The 20,481-nt window shown below is 43.4% G+C and overlaps 1 protein-coding gene across 5 annotated transcripts in view; it reads right to left on the bottom strand.

The window, feature by feature from the left end:
* LIN28B (lin-28 homolog B) overlaps window positions 1–20,481 on the bottom strand; it is a 91,696-nt gene that overhangs the window by 55,327 nt on the left and 15,888 nt on the right. For 2 of the 5 annotated variants that reach the window (XM_083497718.1, XM_083497719.1), the window contains exon 3: window positions 14,400–14,605. In XM_083497718.1, coding sequence (XP_083353844.1) covers window positions 14,400–14,605 — 206 coding nt within the window. Of the gene's footprint in view, window positions 1–14,399; window positions 14,606–14,993; window positions 15,421–15,741; window positions 15,820–20,481 lie in introns of those variants that run through there. The other 3 variants (XM_083497722.1, XM_083497721.1, XM_083497720.1) reach the window with 3 other exon arrangements.

Genomic DNA, 20,481 nt, shown 5'->3' with positions numbered 1-20,481 from the left:
GGAGGGCCCAGCATACAGGAGGGTCCAGTCAATAGAAAGCACCTTAAGAGTTCTGTTAATTCTCATTTGTAAAACAAATAAAAATTAAATTGCATCTTTTAAGCAGCTGTTATTTAACCCCTAAAAGCAAAAAATGCTTATGATTTTCTGACAATGCTTGAGAATGATCACACTTAAGGAATTTAATGATATTATGCATACAGTTGTGTGATGCTGTCCCTATACTTAAAGGGGGGCAGCTTATAAACATGGAAAAATGAACAAAAATAGCTTAACGACATCATCACTTTTCTTACTCGCCTCCCCAAGCCGGTATTTTTTCTAATTAAAAAAAAAATGTAATGGGCTCCTTTACAAATGTTAGCACATACATATTCTGAATCAGACAATAGTCATCATATACAACCTTATTACATTACAAATGGCAAAACCTTGGGATGCTTTGTTATTCAACCGGTAGAATGTAGGCTTATGCTTGTTTGCACCTGTGAAAAATCTATTTTCAAATATCACTCTTGTTGGTCAACCAAAAAGGCAATGGACCAAATCCAGATTGGCCATCCAGTGACCAAGGCACCAAGATACAGCAAAAGCTTTGGTGCTGGACTAGGGCAAGAAGCCATATTTGCCAATCCTTCCCCCCCCCCATGCCTCCTCTCGTGATGCTCTGGGAGACCCTGCAGTGTTTTGAAACAAAATTTTAGGAGGGGCAAGGAGCTGCAGGAGGTATTGGCAAAGACTGCACCCCTGCCCCCTGCCTCCATTATGAGTGGAACACTTCACTGAATACTACTGTGGATCCAGCCCACAACCATTTGACTGTCACTTGGGGAAACTGAGAGGCAAGCATTCCATCAGCAGAATCATTTCAGCTCGCCAGCTGGAAGGTTTCCTTGCTCTCATCCCACATGCTTGCTCTAGTAGTTCTCTGCCTACCCCCAAGCCAATTTGGTGAATGAAGAAAGGTTGCATTAGTGGAAGTTCTTGCACAGGTTTCCATTAGTGGGTCTCATTAGCTGAATCTCACCCACTGAAAACCAAATCCAAGCTCAACACTGAATTCAAGCTCACACATTTTGTCTGGATAGCTACTTTTCTCACCAACAGGAGGTTTTAAACATACATCCACCTTACGTTTGTTACTCTTGTAAAACTAAGTAAAATATTCATTAGTGAATGAATCTATTTACGATTTTGTTTTGGAAATGTATTGAAGAGCTATGCCAATATTGTAGTTTTTGCAATCCTTTTCTTTTCATGCTTTGCATATTTGAAAAATATTTTAATTGGGTACTTTGTATAGAAACACTACGGAAATGTGAATATTTTTCCAGCTCTGAAAGAAATCCATATTCCCTTCCCCCCACCACCACCATCTTGGAGAGGCCTCTCTAATGCGAAATCTGTGTTGCATTAGAGAGAGAGAGAGAGAGAGAGAGAGAGAGAGAGAGAGAGAGAGAGAGGAAACTGAGGATGTGTTTTGCACTGAGCTTTTAGCCTGATGCAGTGTTTAGTGTTGAAAGGGCAGCAAGTTCTGAACTGTTCACACATGTGTAGTGCTAAGGAAGTGCTAAAAGCATACTAACCAGTACTGGAAGAGCCCAGTTAGCAACCACTCTTACTCAATGTGTCTTGCTGATTTCAGAGGACTGGTTCCTCTCCCTCACCCAACTAGGAAGCTGCTTAACGGCCAGTATGTATTGCAAATAATTATTCAGAGAGAAAATATCTCACACTTTGTGCTAATCTGTTTTGTGGCCCATGCCATTTACCCTATGCAGGAAATTTGAAGGAAAAGAACCCTGTGCCTATGCAGCCTCCATAATGTACAGATCTGTGCTGCCAGGGCTGATTCCCACCACTTTTTGAACTTTAAAAAGGCTAGAAGGTTGCTAGGCAATTAGGAAGGGGTACGCAAGGAAGTGTGATCCACTGGAAGTAATTTTATTCACCAGAAGTCATCAATATTGATTGGCTGTAAGGTTTGTAACTGAAAGTAATTTCACAGAATACAAAATCCCTGAGTGCAGAATCTGATACTGAGTGCAGAATTTAGCTTTCTGAGAAACACAGTTCTAGAGAAAGAAGTGGTGTTGCAGCTTGAAAGTGCAGCCAATGTCATTTTAAATCAAAGAAGGGAAACGTGACTGAACATAACAATGCTCTCTCCTCATGCTTGTCAAAACCAAAATAAACCATGCAAAGTTACAAATAGAGTACAGAATTCATGCAGGACACAAAACCCACTTTTTCTTGGTTTAATTTTTTTCCAGTACACAACACGCTGGTCATTAGTCATGATGGCTTAGAACAGAATCTTTATTTATATTCATAGAGGTAGTATCCCTCTGGTTACCAAAACAGGATGTAGCTACCTCCAGCTTCAATTTCAGCTCTGACTTCTTCCTGTTCACCACCACCTCCCCAGCTATTCTGCTTAACCTTCATTGTTGTTCCTGGAAGGCTTTGCTCAGACCAACCACAAGTGTGTCACGAGTGTGACCAGGGGTAGTGAGGCTTTTTCAGCCAACGGACCTTCCCTTCCAGGAGCACCATGTGAGCAAAGCCAGAGGCAAAAGTGCACAAGGCAACAAATGCACCTCTCTATCCTATATTATCAAAGTTCAAGGACACATTTCATCCAAGGAGGGTGAAAGTGATGTGGGGAGAATTCTGAGGACCAAACGGAGAAGACTGGAGGGCTGCCCCAAGATTCCCCATCTCTGATCTAGAGCCTGCCCCCCCAAAAGAGCCATAGAGGTCAATGGTCTAATGACTAATAGGAGGGAGAGTGTCCTGCATTCTCTCTTTCCCATCCATCTTTGTGGTTAATGAAGGTATGGAAGGGCAAAGCAAGGGTCAAGTTCTGGAATCTCTCTCCCGTCTTTGTCCTAAGCCACCAAAGTAGCACTCACTTTTAAGCCTATGTAAACTTTCCCCCATCTATTTCGGGGGTGGAGTGGGGAACTAAAAATATAATTTTGTACCAGTTTATACACATAGTATTACATTGCAAAGCAGGCAGCACAGGAATGAAAAATGTTAGGACTTCATTATGGTCTTGATAAGTAGCCTATTAAAAATCAATAAACAGACTCCTCCACTGTAAATCTTTAAGCATTTGTGTAGTCACACTTTTAAGTGTACAAGTAAGCATTCTTGATAAATTGCTGTGCAGTAAATACTTTACAAGGGCAGCATATCAGCCAATAGGTTAATATTGATGAAATTAGCCAATAAAATCTCAAGAGACCTTTGAGTTAAGAACTTGCCAAATGATGTCGTAAAAATGAAATAACAGTTGCTGCTTGGGTGTGCAAAGCCAATGCAATTCAGGGTAGTTTGATTTTGTTGGTTTTCAAGAAGGACTCCTCTACTATACACAACCAAGTTATTTTAGTTTTTAGAAAACCAGAGTACAGTACAATACCAAAGAACTGTCTAGCTGGATATCTGGGAATAATTAAGAAATCCACAGTTCTCTTATTGGGATGAAATAAGAGGCTTTAAGAGAAACCCTTTGCCCTTCCTATCTGAAACATTAATGATAAAGTACACATTGATCAGCAACATTCCTGCTGCAGTACCAAGTGCTGTCAAATTAAAGCTTTACAAATTCCTGGAAGTTGACAGGGTTCCTGTTTCATTCCTTAGTTAACTCGTTTTTCTCTGCATCTTCAGCAACCCATCAACCATTATAGCAACTGATGTGTAAGCATCTAATGTACTCCAGGCAGCATAAACGGCAATACATACAATTTTAAACTGCATTAAAATTAGGAAACTCTATTAAAACAAATAGTGCAGGGTAAACAGAAACATTTTTTTAAAAAAGCCACTTAAGAAAGCAAATGTCTTTTTTAAAGGAAAATGCATCTGATTGTTAGTAAAATAGAAAACGTGGGTTCTGTGCAATGCTGTTTCAATACATGCAAGGCAACTTTTGCACTCCAACATGTCTACCCAAAATATACTCCAGAGGGAAACCTTCTGGAGCAGCTTTTGAGCACACATGGAGGGCTGCAGTGGTGGGTGGGGGTGGAGATAGATGAAGGTGCATAACTGAAAGTTGGCTGGTGTCCCATCGGATTCTGCTCCTTCTCTTTTAAATGATACGTGAATTAAAATTTAGGAAGTTTTGGGATAAATCTAAATATAGTTGGTTGCAAACAGCAATGGATGGATCCAATATAAAAATTTCAAAACTCTAATATCTGATCATATTGCTTCACCGCAAGCATGATTAAATAGATTTTAATGACTACGCCAACTGCAATGGGACGCGGGTGGCGCTGTGGTCTAAACCAGAGAGCCTAGGGCTTGCCAATCAGAAGGTCAGTGGTTCGAATCCCCATGATGGGCTGAGCTCCCGTTGCTCGGTCCCTGCTCCTACCAACCTAGCAGTTCGAAAGCACGTCAAAGTGCAAGTAGATAAACAGGTACCACTCCGACAGGAAGGTAAATGGCGTTTCCATGCGCTGCTCTGGTTCACTAGAAGCGGCTTAGTCATGCTGGCCACATGACCCAGAAGCTGTACACCGGCTCCCTTGGCCAGTAAAGTGAGATGAGAGCCGCAACCCCAGAATCATCCGCAGCTGGACCTAACGGTCAGGGGTCCCTTTACCTTTTACTGCACAAAATAAAGCATTGCATATGCATTGCCCTAGCACAGGATACAGTCTCTCCCCCCCATAGGCAACAGCTTGTAAATAACCCCACTTCCCACAATAAAAATAACACCATGTGTAACATCTTTCTGCAGGTGGATTGATAATGCAGAAACAGATTAATACATTGGCAATCCAACTACTTTCAGTGCAAGGCACCTACAAAAGAAAAGTTTAGAATTTCAGCCCACTATTTTATCTCTTGATTGCCTAAGCCAGGGGTCAGCAAACTTCTTCAGCATGGGGCCCTCAGACCTTGTGGGGGGCCGGACTATATTTTGAAAAAAAAAATAGTGAACAATTTCCTATGCCCCACAAATAACCCAGAGATGCATTTAAAATAAAAGCACACAATCTACTCATGTAAAAACACGCTGATTCCCGGACCATCCACAGGCGGTACCTAAAAAGATACTAGCACATACTAACTAGCAACATGGAAGATAGAAAGCAGTAATTTCAGAACGCAAATGTCTTAATAAAGAAAAGTGTCATTGCCACAGGAACAACTACTTCTAATCAGGCTGAATGCCATTGAGATCATTGTTTAAACTGAGCCCAGGACAAGAAATGCTGTGGGCTGACAGTTCTCAGATCTGGAACTCAGGCAGATGGCCTGTTCGGGATGAACCTGCAGTGCCCTTGAAAGAACAGGTCTATAGTGTGAGGGGACTCCTGAATTCAGTTTTGTTATGGAAAGCCCAAACAACTTCCATAGAAATAAGTGTCTATTACCAGCTTCAACCCAAGCTTTGATAACCCGAGCGGATTACTGCAGTGCACACATGGTTAATGCATAGCGACAGCAAACTGAAATATGAAAAAACAAATCAGTATCAAAAGCTAAATTTCAATTTATATTGTGACTTAGTAGAACAAGCTGCAAGTTTCTAACTATATAACTTGAGGTATTAAGTTACATAGAGATGATACTAAATATCTGTGGTTATTATGCAGCCATGTGTCTAAAGGCACTAGCAAATTTGGTTGAGGAATCTGCTCTCATGTTTCAAGGAGACAGTTAACAATCAGATGTACAAGTAGGCTTTACTGCATTGTGAGTTAATGAGCTTCTCTTGCTTAAATCAGACTTCTCCACCTAAGTGAGCTGTGGACTGGGTCATCCAGTGCCAGAATATTTGAAAAGTAGATGAGACATAAAATTGTTTTGTTTCACTGATCTTTGCTTCATGCTTTTGGACCACCAATTTACATATGTACATTTCCACTTTGCTGTCATTTTCAATAGATTTTCCTTTTACATTTTTTATGTTCAAATCGTTTGAATACATTTGCAAACTGTTTAAAAATAATTTTCTATTTGCAGTTCAGAAACTTTTAAGCAGATCAAGAACACAGACCAGTGCTAAATTAAGTAAAAAGAGATGGTCATGCACGCCTGATTTGGAAATTACTTGTTCTTATATCAATGCACATAAAGTGGATCTCTTAGTGGTACAGAAGCAATGATGCCAAACTTTATATGTGTGTGTGTGTGTGTGTGTGTATGAGACACCAGAAGCTCAACAAAGGGCCCACAACATGGAAGATATTAAATTTCCATATTCAATTATGTCAACTTGCATAGGGGAGGTCCCAACAGCTACCGTAATTCTTCTCTGACTTCAATCATACATTCTGATAGTATGGTGAGCCCCATAATGTCACACATGCTAATTAAGAAAATTCTAACAAAATCAGCAGTAGCCGTATATCCTTAATAGTCAGGATCATTCCACCAACTGGCTTGCTTTATTTTTTCAAATAAATATTTCAGGTACCAGGGATGCTCACATTACCAACTGGATTCATGGTGGACCAACAACTCTATTCAAAGAGCTGACTATGAGTTTTCAAACTTCAGCTGTTATAATATGCTATTGAAGCTGGAATCACCATGGCTACTAGCACCAGAGTTGCTAGCAAATCTCCAATGAATCCTTGCTAAATAGTGTAATGTTTTCTCTTTCCAGTAATAGGACCTTGAAAAAATCCTGTATTATTTTCCACCTTGGGAAGGAAGATAGGGATGAGAATGGGCAATATGCACAAGTGCTTCCTTCTTTGGATGTCCTAGGCATTTTCCAAGATACTTATTGAAAACCAAGCTCAGATTCCCAATTCCCAAATGTAAACACAGGTTAATATGTATTGAGAAGTCATGGTTTAACGGTGGTGGTAGAAGAGGAGGAGAGATAATATGGTGTTTGCTTAAGTAAATAACCAGCAGATACTTGTAATCTACCAACATGAAAATGGAGGTGACATAGCTGGATGGGAAGAAAGTGCACAATTATCAGAGAAACACCATTGTTACATGCACTAATTTATCATTATTGACTATTTTAGTCAATAATTTAGGGGTGGGGGGCCTCTTTTCGGCCCTTATTATCCCAGTTATCCAAACCAAGGTCAATCCTGGAACCAGCTGTCATGCACTACAACAGCTCCTCAAAAGGAATCTTCAATACAGAGCTATATGGTTGGGGTTTGGGTGAGATTATGAGGTATGAAGATTGTCCTGGAAGAATACCAAGGCTGGTTAGGATGTTCATCTGTAGAGCAGGAGGGCCTGGGTTCTAGTGGACCAGATCCAATATTGTGGCTGAACTATAAAATATTTTCAAATGAAGTGAAAACTGTGGCTGAGTCTCCTCTTCTGCAAAAAGAGGGAGAGAGGGAAAGGCAGCACATAATAAAGCCAAATTATAATTTGCGGTTATGTTTGGGTGAAGCGAGTTTAGTACACGGAATTATCTGCTTAAAATCTAGGAGACTTGAAGAGTTATTCTCTTGACTTGAGCAAACCACCACTGGCAAAGCGAAGCTGGCCAATCAAGGTGAAATAAGTGAAACTTTTCCTTTTAATGGGAAATAAGTGATTTTGGTGGGGTTTTTTAAGCCCTTATCCCAATGTGGATCTTCCAAGTGAAGTGCTCCTGAGTAATTTATCTGGCCATGGGTGCGATTTAGTCCCATTATAAAGGAGAGAGAAAGAGAAAAGAAGTTGACATCTCTCACTTCTAGCCTATTTAAAAAGGAACTTTGTGGTAAAGCTCATGAGTTGTGGGTGTTGAAACGGTTTGCACATTTCCCCCCATGAAAACTTGTGTTCAATAGTTACCTCAAAAAAGATGTTAAGAAATCAGTCTGATGTTTCTTGTCACCTCTTTAGACTATCTGGTCATTCTAAATTACAGACAAAACATGTTCCAAATCTGGGTATAAATTATGTAGGCAAAAAAAATTACAGCCATGTCTCAACTGCAATGTTAGCAAATATTCCAATATTTCAGAATACTTCATACCAACATTTGTGCAGCTTATAATATGAAAAAAGCCAAAACTACAAGGTTTAATCAACCTATTGTGCAAAACTATACATGTCCATTAAGACGCAGTGTAATTGAATTCAATGAGGTGCAATTCCAGGTAAATGCAATTTAGAACTGCAGTCTAAATTGGTGCAATTATTAAGGGTTGCATTCAATAGCATTGTTTTGTTCATCAACAGCTTCTGGATGAAGGTGGCAACAAGTAAGGTTGTTTGTCCTTGAGCTCCACTGTCTGTTTTTGTTTTTATTTTATTTTTAATAGTTTCAATAGTTTTATTTTGAATTGTCAGTTGGCTCAGATGCTAATGTTAATTGCAGTGCACAGACAATAATTAAATCTGTTTTACTTTCACATGGAAAGCTGTTTGATGCAGGAATGGCTTCCAGAGATAGGAGAAAGATGATTTGTACAAATTCATCTCTCTCTCTCTCTCTCTCTCTCTCTCTCTCTCTCTCTCTCTCTTCCTTAAAGCACCTTCCATGCTATTCCAGTGGATCACCCAACCTTCAAGAGCAAATTGGGAGAGGTGCAAAGTGAAGGAAGAATAAATGGAAATAATAATAATAATAATAATAATAATAATAATAATAATAATTTATTATTTATACCCCACCCATCTGGCTGAGTTTCCTCAGCCACTCTGGGTGGCTTCCAACAAAATATTAAAATACAATAGTCTGTTAAACATTAAACATAAAAATCATCTCCCTTTCCTTTCCATTCATGGAAGCCACTGCTGGATCAAAGAGCTTTCAGTGAACAGAATGACACAATAGGCTGCAACCATAAATCTTTAATTGTAGATAAAGCCCAATTCAACATAACTATTAACAAGCAAAGAAGAAGCAGCTCTAGGACATTTAAGACTTCCTCTTCTCTGTCTCAGGATTCATCAATGGCAAAAGATACATTGCTCTTCCATCCATTTATCAAAGAGAGCATATTGTTCTCATATTGTGCTTCTCACAATAGGAGCTACAAATAATCTAAGCTGCAATCTGCAGTCACAAGTATACATACTAGATGTAACCAACACACCTTGATGCAGCTAAGCTTACATTCAAAGAATTCCATTCCTCCTTGTGCTAACAGATTTTGCACTCTTCCACCCCCACAGCAGCCCTAAACAATTTGCTCTGAATAATTGGAGGGAAGAGTGTGGGAAGGTGGTGGAAAAGATTGCAGGGGGAGAGGGAATGAGAGGGTCACTTCCACTCATCAATTGATTGGAACTTCTACCAACCTTAAAAGCCCAGTAGAAGGACTCATATGGTCAATGGCACAGGCTCTTGGGATCCAACTTGATTCTCAATAAGCACACTTAGGATTGTATAATAAAGATGGATGTCTTCCTCAAGCATCAATACTTTAAAAAATCTGGATTGGTCATAATATTTTTGGGCCTCAAATGATTTTTTAAAAAAAATTTAACATGCCACATTCCTAAAATTTAGGAATACTGAAGATAGTAAAAATACTCCTAGAAGGAAGTGCAGTTTTAACAGTATCATCTTATGCAGGTCTACTCAAAACTCAAATCATATTGTATTGAATAGGACCTACATTAATGCAAGTATATATAGGAAATATGATTGTGTCAATCTGTAGGATAACTTCAGGTACATGTGAAAAACAAGCATAGAAGCCATTCTATTTTTAAAAAAGAAATCACAATGTCTATCCATTAAATTTTTTAATCCACTGCATAGAATTAAATTCAGCTAGCATCAGTAGGATTTACCACCAAGTAATAAATTTGGAATAAGTAGGATAAGCAGGAAAAAAACCCAACAATCTCATTGCTCCCATCCTTCGAGATTAACCACTTGATGCTACAATAAATGAAGACATGCACAATGTTTAGTTCAAGTATGGGTTATTTGGAACTATAGTGGATAAATTATACCATTCCAAGCATCCCATTTAGAAAGAAGCATCATATAATTCGTTCCAATTTTGCTGAAATTAAGATTATATCTTAAATAATATAGCCCTCTTTATTAATTCAGGTCAAAGAAATGTGGGATTAAGGTGGGGAGGTTCCACAATGTCCACACATGCAAACGATGTTGCATGCATTCATCATGAATATCTGAATTAGCATGTTCACCCAGACATACTTAGAATCCTCTTTCAGACCTTGACATTGAATGTAGGAAGGTCTGAAGTGGAGATGATGTAGGCATGGATAAATGGGAGTATGGGCTGCATGCATGCCTCATTCCCACACCACTTTAAAATCACTTCTGTTTGCTTCAAAACGTATGAATTAGGGTTTATGTGTACAAATTGTCTCATTCCCTCCTCCAAAATTATCCTCCTTTTGACCAATTCAGCATGTTCACTTCAATACCTCAGTACTGTTTTTGTCCCAGTTATGCTGGCAAAACATACTTTCTGTTAAACCATGGCAATGCAGGAACATTATTTCCAACTATTGCCATTATTTCCAAACATTTTTCCCCAAGCTCCAAATGCCAACTAAAACCTACACAATTATAAGCAGTTAATTTCTTAAATACTTCCAGACATGCTGCTAAACACAACTGAAAACAACTTTTCCATCTATTCAATATTTTCTCAAAACAATCCCTTGGTAGCACAGAACTGCTACATCAAAATGTTGCATGTATCATGAAGACAGTCCATTATGAACATTCACAATACACATACAGTGGTAACCTCGGGTTAAGAACTTAATTCATTCTGGAGGTCCGTTCTTAACATGAAACTGTCCTTAACCTGAAGCACCACTTTAGCTAATGGGGCCTCCTGCTGCCGCCGCCTTGTGATTTCTGTTCTTATCCTGAAGCAAAGTTCTTTACCTGAGGTACTATTTCTGGGTTAGCGGAGTCTGTAACCTGAAGCGTCTGTAGCCCGAGGTACCAATGTACAGTATTCAAGAGATGCTATTGTTGACTTAGATGACAATACTAGTAACACATATTATAGAGAGTTAACATATTCCTTCACATTTATATTTATCTCTTGGTTTTGGCTTTGCTTTGCTTACTGCATACTATAAATGTTTGCAACAAATAGATAAATAAATATCTTTTCTAGGAGGTTTATTTACTTACCATCTTCCTTATAGCCACCATGGTTTAGTGCAGTGTTTCCCAACCGGTGTTCCGCGGCACACTAGTGTGCCGTGAGACACCGGCTGGTGTGCCGTGGGAGGGAGTCGGGCGGCGGCGGCGAGGATCCGCGTCGAGCCGGGGGCGGCTCCGCGGTGCTGGTGCCGAGCGGCGGGGCAGCGCGCGCAAAAGGGAGGAGCGCGAGACAGCGGAGGAGGAGGAGGCCGGCATGTCCGGGCAGCAGCAGCAACAGCAGCAGCAGCAACTCCCGGCGACGGCTCCTCCTCCGCCCGCTATCGCCGCCACCACCACAACAGCCGCCGCCGCCTCAGCTGCCGCCGTCCCTCAATCCCTCGCTCTGCTGCCTCCTCCCACCCCGGCAAGGGGAAGGGAAAAAACTTTCACTTTTGTGCGTCCCTCCCGGCGTGACGCTGCGCGCTGACGTCACGGGGCGGGGCTTTAATGGTGGTGTGCCGCGAGATTTTTTCCCGGTAAACAGGTGTGCCGTTGCCCAAAAACGTTTGGGAAACACTGGTTTAGTGCATGGAGAAGGGATCATTGAAGAAGAAGAGGGAGTTTGGACTTGATATCCTGCGTTTCATTCCCCTTAAGGAGTCTCAAAGTGGCTAACATTCTCTTTTCCCTTCCTCCCCCACAACAAACACTCTGTTAGGTGAGTGAGGCTGAGAGACTTCAAAGAAGTGTGACTGGTCCAAGGTCACCCAGCAGCTGCATGTGGAGGAGCGGGGATGCGAACCAGGTTCACCAGATTACGAGTCCACCGCTCTTAACCACTATACCACACTGGCTCCATATATGGATTCATATACTCCACTTACTACAAAATTATTGGGTGTCAGGTCACATATGCACCTACACCATTTGAAAATTTATCTGACAAGCAGTAGTGTGTGTGTTTCTGTGAACTTTCAGTGGAGATTGTAGTTAAAGTGATAGAAAATCTCACACTGTGGAATTGATTCCATGATTGCTCTTTCACATACAATTGTGATTGTTGCATCTATCATGTGATGACTGAGTGAGACAGAGAGAGTGTGAACACAGGGTATTTATCTCAGTTCCATTTTTATATAGTGGGTTTAAATATGACTTACATCACTATCTGCAATAGAACATATGAGATTAAAAAAATTGCCTTCAGTGTTAGTGATAAGCTGGGATATCAAATGCACTCTTGCACTCTTCTAAAAAAAATAATCCTTTTTTTACCAAAGTCTGTTTTAAAATGTATAGTATCAGCTAGTAGTATATTCTACCTCCAAACATAATGCATTGTTCAGAATCCAAAAAAACGCTGGAAGAGGGCTGTGTGTGACACCAGTCTTGCCACTGCAGTTCTCAAAGCCAAATGAATGGTCCACCATAAACAGATATTATTCTAGCAGTAGAATAGTAGCACTGAAGTCAGAAAGCACTGATCCAGCTGCATGATCAGCTCAATGAGTGATCTTATCAAACGCTGTAAAGATTTCTGATTCTCATACTGAAGAGCAAAGAAAATAATACCGCATATGATCAGAAAAACATTCCTTCATATATACCATGATAAGCATGTAGGATTGTAAACCTCAATACAGTGACCTAAAGAAAGGTCAAGGTGGCAGGGGAGAACAGGAGCAAAGCCCAGAAGCTGCTAGCAATCAACACTGAGAACAGCTTCAGCACTTATATTTCAGAAAAGGAGCAGCTTTCATGTGCTAATGTCAAACTGAAAGTTTAAAATTATACGGAAGTAACACTTCTAGATTACAAAACAGATACCCAATCTCAGGAGATCATTATCCAATTTTATTGTTAGAAATAGAAATTATAAAGTCACTAATTCCAGAGCAGTTTCACTGAATATTGCAACAGTAAGTGGTTTTAAAACTGAGGTCACGTGTCCTTATTTTTCAGTTACCTTAAAGTCTGTTCTCTTATTATAAATAGGACCCACAAAATAGATGAGGCGGGCTCCCAAACTGTGCAGTGCTTGGACCAAACTAGGGTTTCAGGAACGATATATATACACACAGATTAAAGGCAAGCACAAAAATGTGTCAGTTTGCTAGAAAAGGACTACCACCATTACAAAACTTAAGGCTGTTTTTAGCAGTTCTCATGTGGTCACAACTCAAACATTATCCATGTTCTGAAAACAAACTATAAGCAGTAGTAAGCACATATGGGGTTAATGACTTCCATTTAAATCAATTTGAAGTTTAGCAAAATATATTTAGGCTTAAGGGTATTTCATTCTATGAGTAACCCAATAATTACCCTTTTGAGATTACTGCAATAAAAAGAACACTACAATTCAGGTTTGAACTACTGCTTTTCTGGGCTCAGAAAATCAAGGGGTAAAGAAGACAGTTCTAAGAACACACACACGCCACAAGTTTTTTGTTTTGTTACATTCCCGCTATTATTGTAATGATTTTATAGTAAGTATCAACATTAGCTTGGTCTTGCTTTTATATACTGTACACATATATGAGGACAATAGCCACCTCTTGTACTTTAGCTTTTGAGCCCTCTGCCCTTAAGGAGACAAGGGCCTTATACATGTCAGGAAAATGTTTTCCAGTCAGAAGACCTTCACACAAACAAAAACACAAAACACCAGTGATCCTTTGATGTATCATAGTCCACTATATGAACTCTTTCAATATCCACACTACACCGCAGCAAAACAAATACAAGTTGTGCACTACTGTTTGATCTGAACATAAGCATCATAAAAACAAACCACAACACTATCTAGCTTTTTAAGAGAAAGAAAGAGCCCTCAACACTTAAAAGGATCTTAATTTTCACCGTGGGGAAAGTTATCAGCACCATCCTGTGCATGTTTACTGAAACATTAAGTCCCACTGTTAAGTCTGATAAGTATGCACAGAGCTGCAGCCTGGGAGGCATTTAGGTGACTTGCTTTTTTTTCCTACTATCATTTCAGCAGAGAAGAATCTCTTCCATCACGAAAAACAACTAAAACGCAATCCACCCACAAACAAAGCAAGAGAACGCTAAACAAAAGCAAGAATTTGTACTAAAAAAAAACCAAAAACCTGTTGAGATGGTAGACTTTTCTTTCTGAAGGACCAACAAGCCATGGATACTGATCTCATTTGTGGGGGGAGGGCGCTTGGATGGCAAACAGAAACTGCTCTCTGAAGCTGGGTTTAAACAGAGCTCACAAACATCTACGGAAGCATTTAGAGAAGGGGTTTTTAGACCACATAAAACGAAGGCATGGGTTAGAGGGAAATGGGTGGGGTGGAGGGGCTGAGATTCGACTAAAACAACAAAACGGGCTTACTTGGTGTACAAAGACATCAACCGGAGTCTCCAAGGGGCTTCCCTCGCGGTTGAGCATGGAAATAAATCCGAACCCCATTCGCACATTAAACCACTTGCAATGGCCTGTTCCGTGCAAAACCTGGGATTCTTCTTCCTCCTCCTCCTCCTCCTCTTCTTCTTGTTCCGGCAATTTCCCGGGCTCATCTCCACCTTTACGCGCCCCCGCTGATTTGAAGAGGAGATTGCGGGAGAACAAGGACGTACGTACACACACACACACACAAAAAGGGAAAGAATTAAATTCTAGTAACATCTCCTTGGCGCTTGTACAAGAACGATTGCTACAGATGACACACAAAAACACATGCACGCACGAACAAACATTACGAAACCAACCTTTGTTTTTCCCCTGCCCGCAAAAACGTTAAGTACACCAAAGTCACAGAGGAAGTAGTAAAAAAAAAATATTTAAACACACACACACACATCAATAACCTCCAAAGCTTCAGGGCACTGTCGAAGGAAAGGCAGCATCTGCTGTGACTCACTCCGCTTCTATTTCTCACACTCCCCCCACACGCAGCAGCCCAGCCCACGTTTGCTCTGTACATACGTGCGATCCTGCCCTTTAACTCCATCTTTCAGCCACATAAACCACCCCAGAAAGCGATACTTTACTTGGGTACTGCTGGTTGAGCACCGATCCCATCCCTCCCCAGAGGAATTCTCAGGCGAATGAGCCCTGCCTGGCCAGGCGAGGTGGGAGGAGGAGGAGGGGAGGGGAGGGGGCCGAGCCGAGAGCGAGAGAGAGGAGGCGATTGCGCAAGCACTTGGAGCGGCCCATCCAGCAGCGAGCGGCGTGTTTCTCCTTCTTCGCCAAGCGCGCTCCGCGCCTTTCCCTAGCCTTCCTCCGCCGAATCCCCCCTCCCACTCCGGAATCACTTTAATCTGGACTCAAGGAGGGGGGCAGGTGTACAAAAGTTTCCTCGTTGCCCCCCCTTTCTTTTCCCCCCTCCTGGCCACTGCTTGCTCAATCGCACAGGAACAATTCGAACAGAAGCCCCCTCGGAAAGCTTTTCAAGTTGGGTGAATCGAAGGGGGCGGGGCAGAGCACTGGGGAAAGCTCGCCCACAATAGGTTCTCCCACCCACAACCACAGAAGTCCCCCCCCTCCACGTCCTTGATTTTATTTTATTTTTTTAAAAAAAACACCAGCGATCATTTATTTTTATTTTTCAGTAGTACATTCCTTCTCTTGTATGCATATTTAAGAAAACGGTGGAAAGTAAAACCTAGCACAACAAAAAGCCTAGGCAAAACAGGAGCTGGGCTGGCCGGGGATTGGGGGGGGGGGAAATAACCTTCGGCCATGTTGCCCCACCGGCCCTCTGCTCCCGAAAAGCTCCCCCTGGCCGGCTCGCGGGAGTCTTTTGACTCAGCTTAACATCTTGATTTCGTGCGCTCGCCCGCTCCGCTCTCCTGCGCTTCGCCCTCTCGTGATCCCCCGCCCCCGGCCGCGCTCTCGCTCCGTTTCTGGGCCCCTGCGCGCACGTGACTCCGTCAATTACATGCCTGCTTGCTACTAATTTCACCTCGGCTGCTCGGAGGGGGTTCGGCGAGGAGGAGGAGGAGGAGCAGCCAATCGGCACCTCGAGCGGGCTTGACACACCGCAATAATTTATGAATGAACGGCGGAATTTCAAAACACCCTCGCCTGGCCGCGGCTGGGCACGTTTCGCTACGTAGATCCGGGCGCCGGTTGGAGGAGTGTCTCCGAGAGAGAGAGATTCTCGTGCACTAAAGCTGCGGCGCTGCGGATCTTTCGCTGCCCACGTGCAAATGCCAATAATGGCCCTCGGCTTGGGGCACTTGCGCGGCGGGCGCGCGCCTCGTTGGCCGGCAAGCGCGCCTGAAGATCGCATATTTGAAGGCTGATCCGCAAAGTAGTCGATAAAATTACCTAGCCTGAAACCGGGGAAAGGGGCAATCCTAAACGCGCTATTTGTTTCATCCATTTACAGCGCAATCCTAGCCATTATCTCTGCTCGTAAATAAGTCCTACTCAATTCACTGGGGCTTACTCCCAGGTAAGTGGGTTGAGGACTGCAGCCTTAGGGTCTTGGCGTAAGGATGCAAACTATATCCCGTTGAAAGGAACTCGGTGGATTATGGGATGTATGAGGCCGGGATTTAATCCTATGCACATTTACCTGACGAATGCTAATAAAATAGAAACCTCACTGAACACAGTGGGACTTATTTTAGCTGGGCCATGCATTTATTTATTTCGAAGCATAGGATCGGTAACTTAATAGGTTGACAGCGTAATCCTATATGTTTTCTCAAAAGCGAGCCCCACCGAGTTTAATGGAGCGTCCCGCCCCATAAGGGTGCGCGGGAGCATTACAAATTAAAAGGTGCCTGTTGGTGGGAAAGCAAAGATATTCCAGCCACCACCACTGTCGATATTGGTACAAAAATCCGCTAATGGGTTGAGGGCATATATCATACATAGAAGAAAAAAACCACGTCAAACTGACACAGCATCGAATAGAGTAGACGGTAGGCTCTCTTTCCTTGGAGGTTTCAAAGCAGAGGTTTGATATCTGCTCTAGTCGAGATTCCTACATTGCAATGGGGGTTGGACTAGATGACCCTCGGGTTCCCTTCCAATTCTACGGTCCATATCCGCCCTATTAAGAGCACACTGCTGAAAAGACACATACCACGTGAGCTAAAGGGGGAGAGGAAAGCGACTGCTTTTAAGCAGCTTTGAACTGACATACAAATTATAGGCGCAAAACATAAATGGTATATGAAGCATATTCCTATGGCATGTAGGCATAATGTATAGGCATGATCCACGGTGAAAGCCGCCTCCTCCCCCTCCCCAGCTTATTACCTATTCAATTCTGAAACGCCCACCGGAAACGCGATAGCACCTCCGTTCGCCTTTCGCGTTCCGAAGCCTTTAAGGGCGGCCATCAGGGGGCGGGGAGGCGCCCGGGGGTTGCGCTGCGCAGGTTCCTCGACCATCGCGTTCCGGGGGAAGGGGATGTGATTAATGACTTCCTAAATAAGAGGCCAGCTTGCAAGCCGAGCGGTGCAGGGAGCAGAGCCTCCATCAGCAACGATTGTTCTCCAGGAGGTTGGGGGGGGGGGGAGAGACCCTAGAAAAGCGCAGACGGAGGGGGGGGGAGGATGAATTTGCCAGAAATGAGGAAGCAAAGCGCGGGGGTGGGTGGGGAAATCCCGAGGAAACGAGCGAGCGAGGAGTGAGAAAACAAAGGGAAGAAGAATAAGTTGGCCCTGCGAGCGGCGCTTGGACGCACACCCCTGTTTCTTGGCGTTAAGGAGCCCGTGTGACACTACTCGTAGCACTTTCCCTGTGCGGTCCCAAATTTATCTCTTTTCCAAAATAAAAGACCGAATCACCATTAACAGGAATTACGCGCGCTCGGTCTCCATTCTAATACTCATTTCACCACTTGGAACAAGTAAGTGGTAAAAATTGATATCTTGATCGATATATTTCAGAAAAATTAATGGAAGTGTTGTTCCAGAGTCCCCCCCTCCCGCTCCACTGTGAGTCGTCGTCCCCAATTTTTAAGCACATGGATCTAGAGCCTCCCCCCCCCCCCGCAATTTATTTCCTCGGCGTTTCTACCCGAATAAAGTGCTCTCAGGCCCCCGGTCTCACCACTCAGGTAAGAAAACAAAAATTTTCTCGTGCTCTACCAGCCTAAAGTTTGGACGGTTGCGGCTTGACAGGTTGCAAGATAGATTTTCTCCTTCCTCTTCTGCCCACCCTCCCTCCTTCCGCCCAGTTTGCTGATCTGCCCTGAATATGCTTTTATGCGTTTGCAAAGTTGCCCGCCGTTGTTTTAGAACTGGCGACAGGCAGTCTGAACAAACACAGAAGGCCTCCGGACTGGCTAAAAGAGCCTATTTACTCTTCCCTCTACCGTTTTTGGTTGTTTTGCGGGGCAGGGGCATTCTTTCCGCGATTTTATTTTTTGGCACCGAGGTGATCCCCTCTTAACATTCGTGCCACGAGGGCGGTTTTCTGCTTGAATGAAAGAAATGCACGCGTCGCGGGCTTCAGTGGAGCAGGCGCCCGAGATCAGGACATTCCTTCGCCGTCTTCAGCTGTAAATTTCCTCTTGGTTATTTCAAGAGTGGCGCTCGACCGGCCTCCCTCCGCCCAGCGGTGTCGGCTTCGACTGCCGCCCCTCCCCCGGCCCCTCCTCCTCGCCCTTCGTCGCCGGAGTGGTGCACTGCGCTGAATCCACGGAGCTTGCCCTTTCCAGGTACAGAATCGGTCTGCGCGCTTCATTGAAATCCATGGCCTCTGCAGCCCGGCCTTGCGCGTGTAATTGGACAGATAGGTGCATTCTCCATTTTCAGGAAGGGGGACAGTCAGATCTTTGTTTTATGTAAAGTGCTATATGCTTGATATGGGCGGGGCGGAGATGCGCGCTGGTGGAGTATGGTTTGTTTGCGGGGCAGAGGGGAGCAAATACTGTAGTTATTTCCTACACGCTTCTAGCAACAGCGGGATAAGACAAATGGATCTGTCTGCCTTCTCTTCCGGATGCTGTTTTGTCGAAATTCGAACGACAGGCTTTCACGTCCCTCAGAGTCTGGTGTCACTGAATCTTCGTCACTAAAGACTTGCACATTTATAGCATGAGGTTTCCTAGAGACATCAAGTCCACGAACGAATGTCTCATAATAAACAAGGCTGGTTTTTGCCTTTAGGAAAGTGATGAATATACTTATGTTTCAGAGTACCTTTAGACAGGTCAAACGATTTCCATAAAGTTATGTAGCAACACTCTTGCTTTATGCAGTTCTGCTGCCTACAACGGCAACAGCCCGGCTTCCACTGACTCAGAAGCCAATGCAATGTGTGCTTCCTTTGGCTAGGGGATGGTAAGGAAAAAACGTAATTGTCGGGTAATATTTTGCAAACTCAGTTCAAAATATTCCTCAGCATTCTCTCTCTCTCTCTCCTCTCTCTCTCTCTCTCTCTCTCTCTCTCTGTGTGTGTGTGTAATGACAACCTGTGCAATGAGTGGCGCCTTTAACTGCAATCCTAACCACACTTTCAGGACAGTAAGTCCCACTGAATACAGTGCAACTTACTTAAGAGTAAACATGCAGGAACTCTAGGAATTCTCTCAAAATGAAACTCCAAGACATGTTGAGAGAGAGAGAGAGAGAGAGAGAGAGAGAGAGAGAAGTTTCAACTGTGGACATTTAGCGTCTGATTCAGCAACGATGACTAATTTCTGAAGAGTAGCTTTCCCTTTTAACTCAGGAAATAATTACAAAGTGTGCAACAGTAAGACGTAGGAAACCATAAGGAGCAGTATCTGAAAAGCAGAGGCGGCGCTATTCGACGAAAGGCGCGCTTGCCCAAATTTGGAGGCCTCCAGTCTTAGCGGAATTAAGGCTGGGGGTCAGCGGACTGGTCACTGGTGTCAGATGTTATCGGCTCATTCATTTCCTGCCACGGACCTCGGCCTTTTAAGTTCCGTGGAAGGTAGAGAGCCGGAACCAGCTGGGAACTCTCGCAAACTTCCTAAATCGAAACGCGGTGGGGAAGGGAGAGAGCAGAGAAATCAAGCGGAGAAAGAGTGCGCAGAACCAGCAAAAATTCGGAAGAGTGTGTGTGTAGAAACCCAGGATGTTTTTACGTTACTTCCACCAGACTGACCCGCCTGCCCTGGACAAGAGCTTTCCAAAGCGCAGGGGCGCCTCTGTCTGCAAGGGATCGGGTTGGGTTGCCCAGCGGCGTCCACTGGGTTCCTTCTTTCGTTTCCAGTCTCCACCCCCCCCGCCCCGTCCTTCCTAAGCGAGGCTTCCCTGGGAATGCACGTGCTCAGATCAAAGAGAGAAAACTTCGACGCCCGTCTTTCGGGCCAGCATCTCGCTGCATCCTCGGGTGGCGGCGCAGCATGAACCGGTTTGGAGGGGGGGTCGAAGCAAAGCGGGGATAAGCCTGTAACTAAAGCGCCCCCAACCCCCGATGCCGTCGCAGCGGTCCTGAGAGAGGATGAAACCGAGCATCCCGGGTTTTTATCATTTATTATTAT

This window comes from Podarcis liolepis (genome assembly GCF_965112155.1).
Source record: "Podarcis liolepis genome assembly, chromosome: 3".
In the NCBI taxonomy this organism is placed as follows: domain Eukaryota; kingdom Metazoa; phylum Chordata; class Lepidosauria; order Squamata; family Lacertidae; genus Podarcis; species Podarcis liolepis.
Note: the sequence above shows the minus strand (reverse complement) of the source record. Positions and strands in the feature narration are given on the sequence as shown.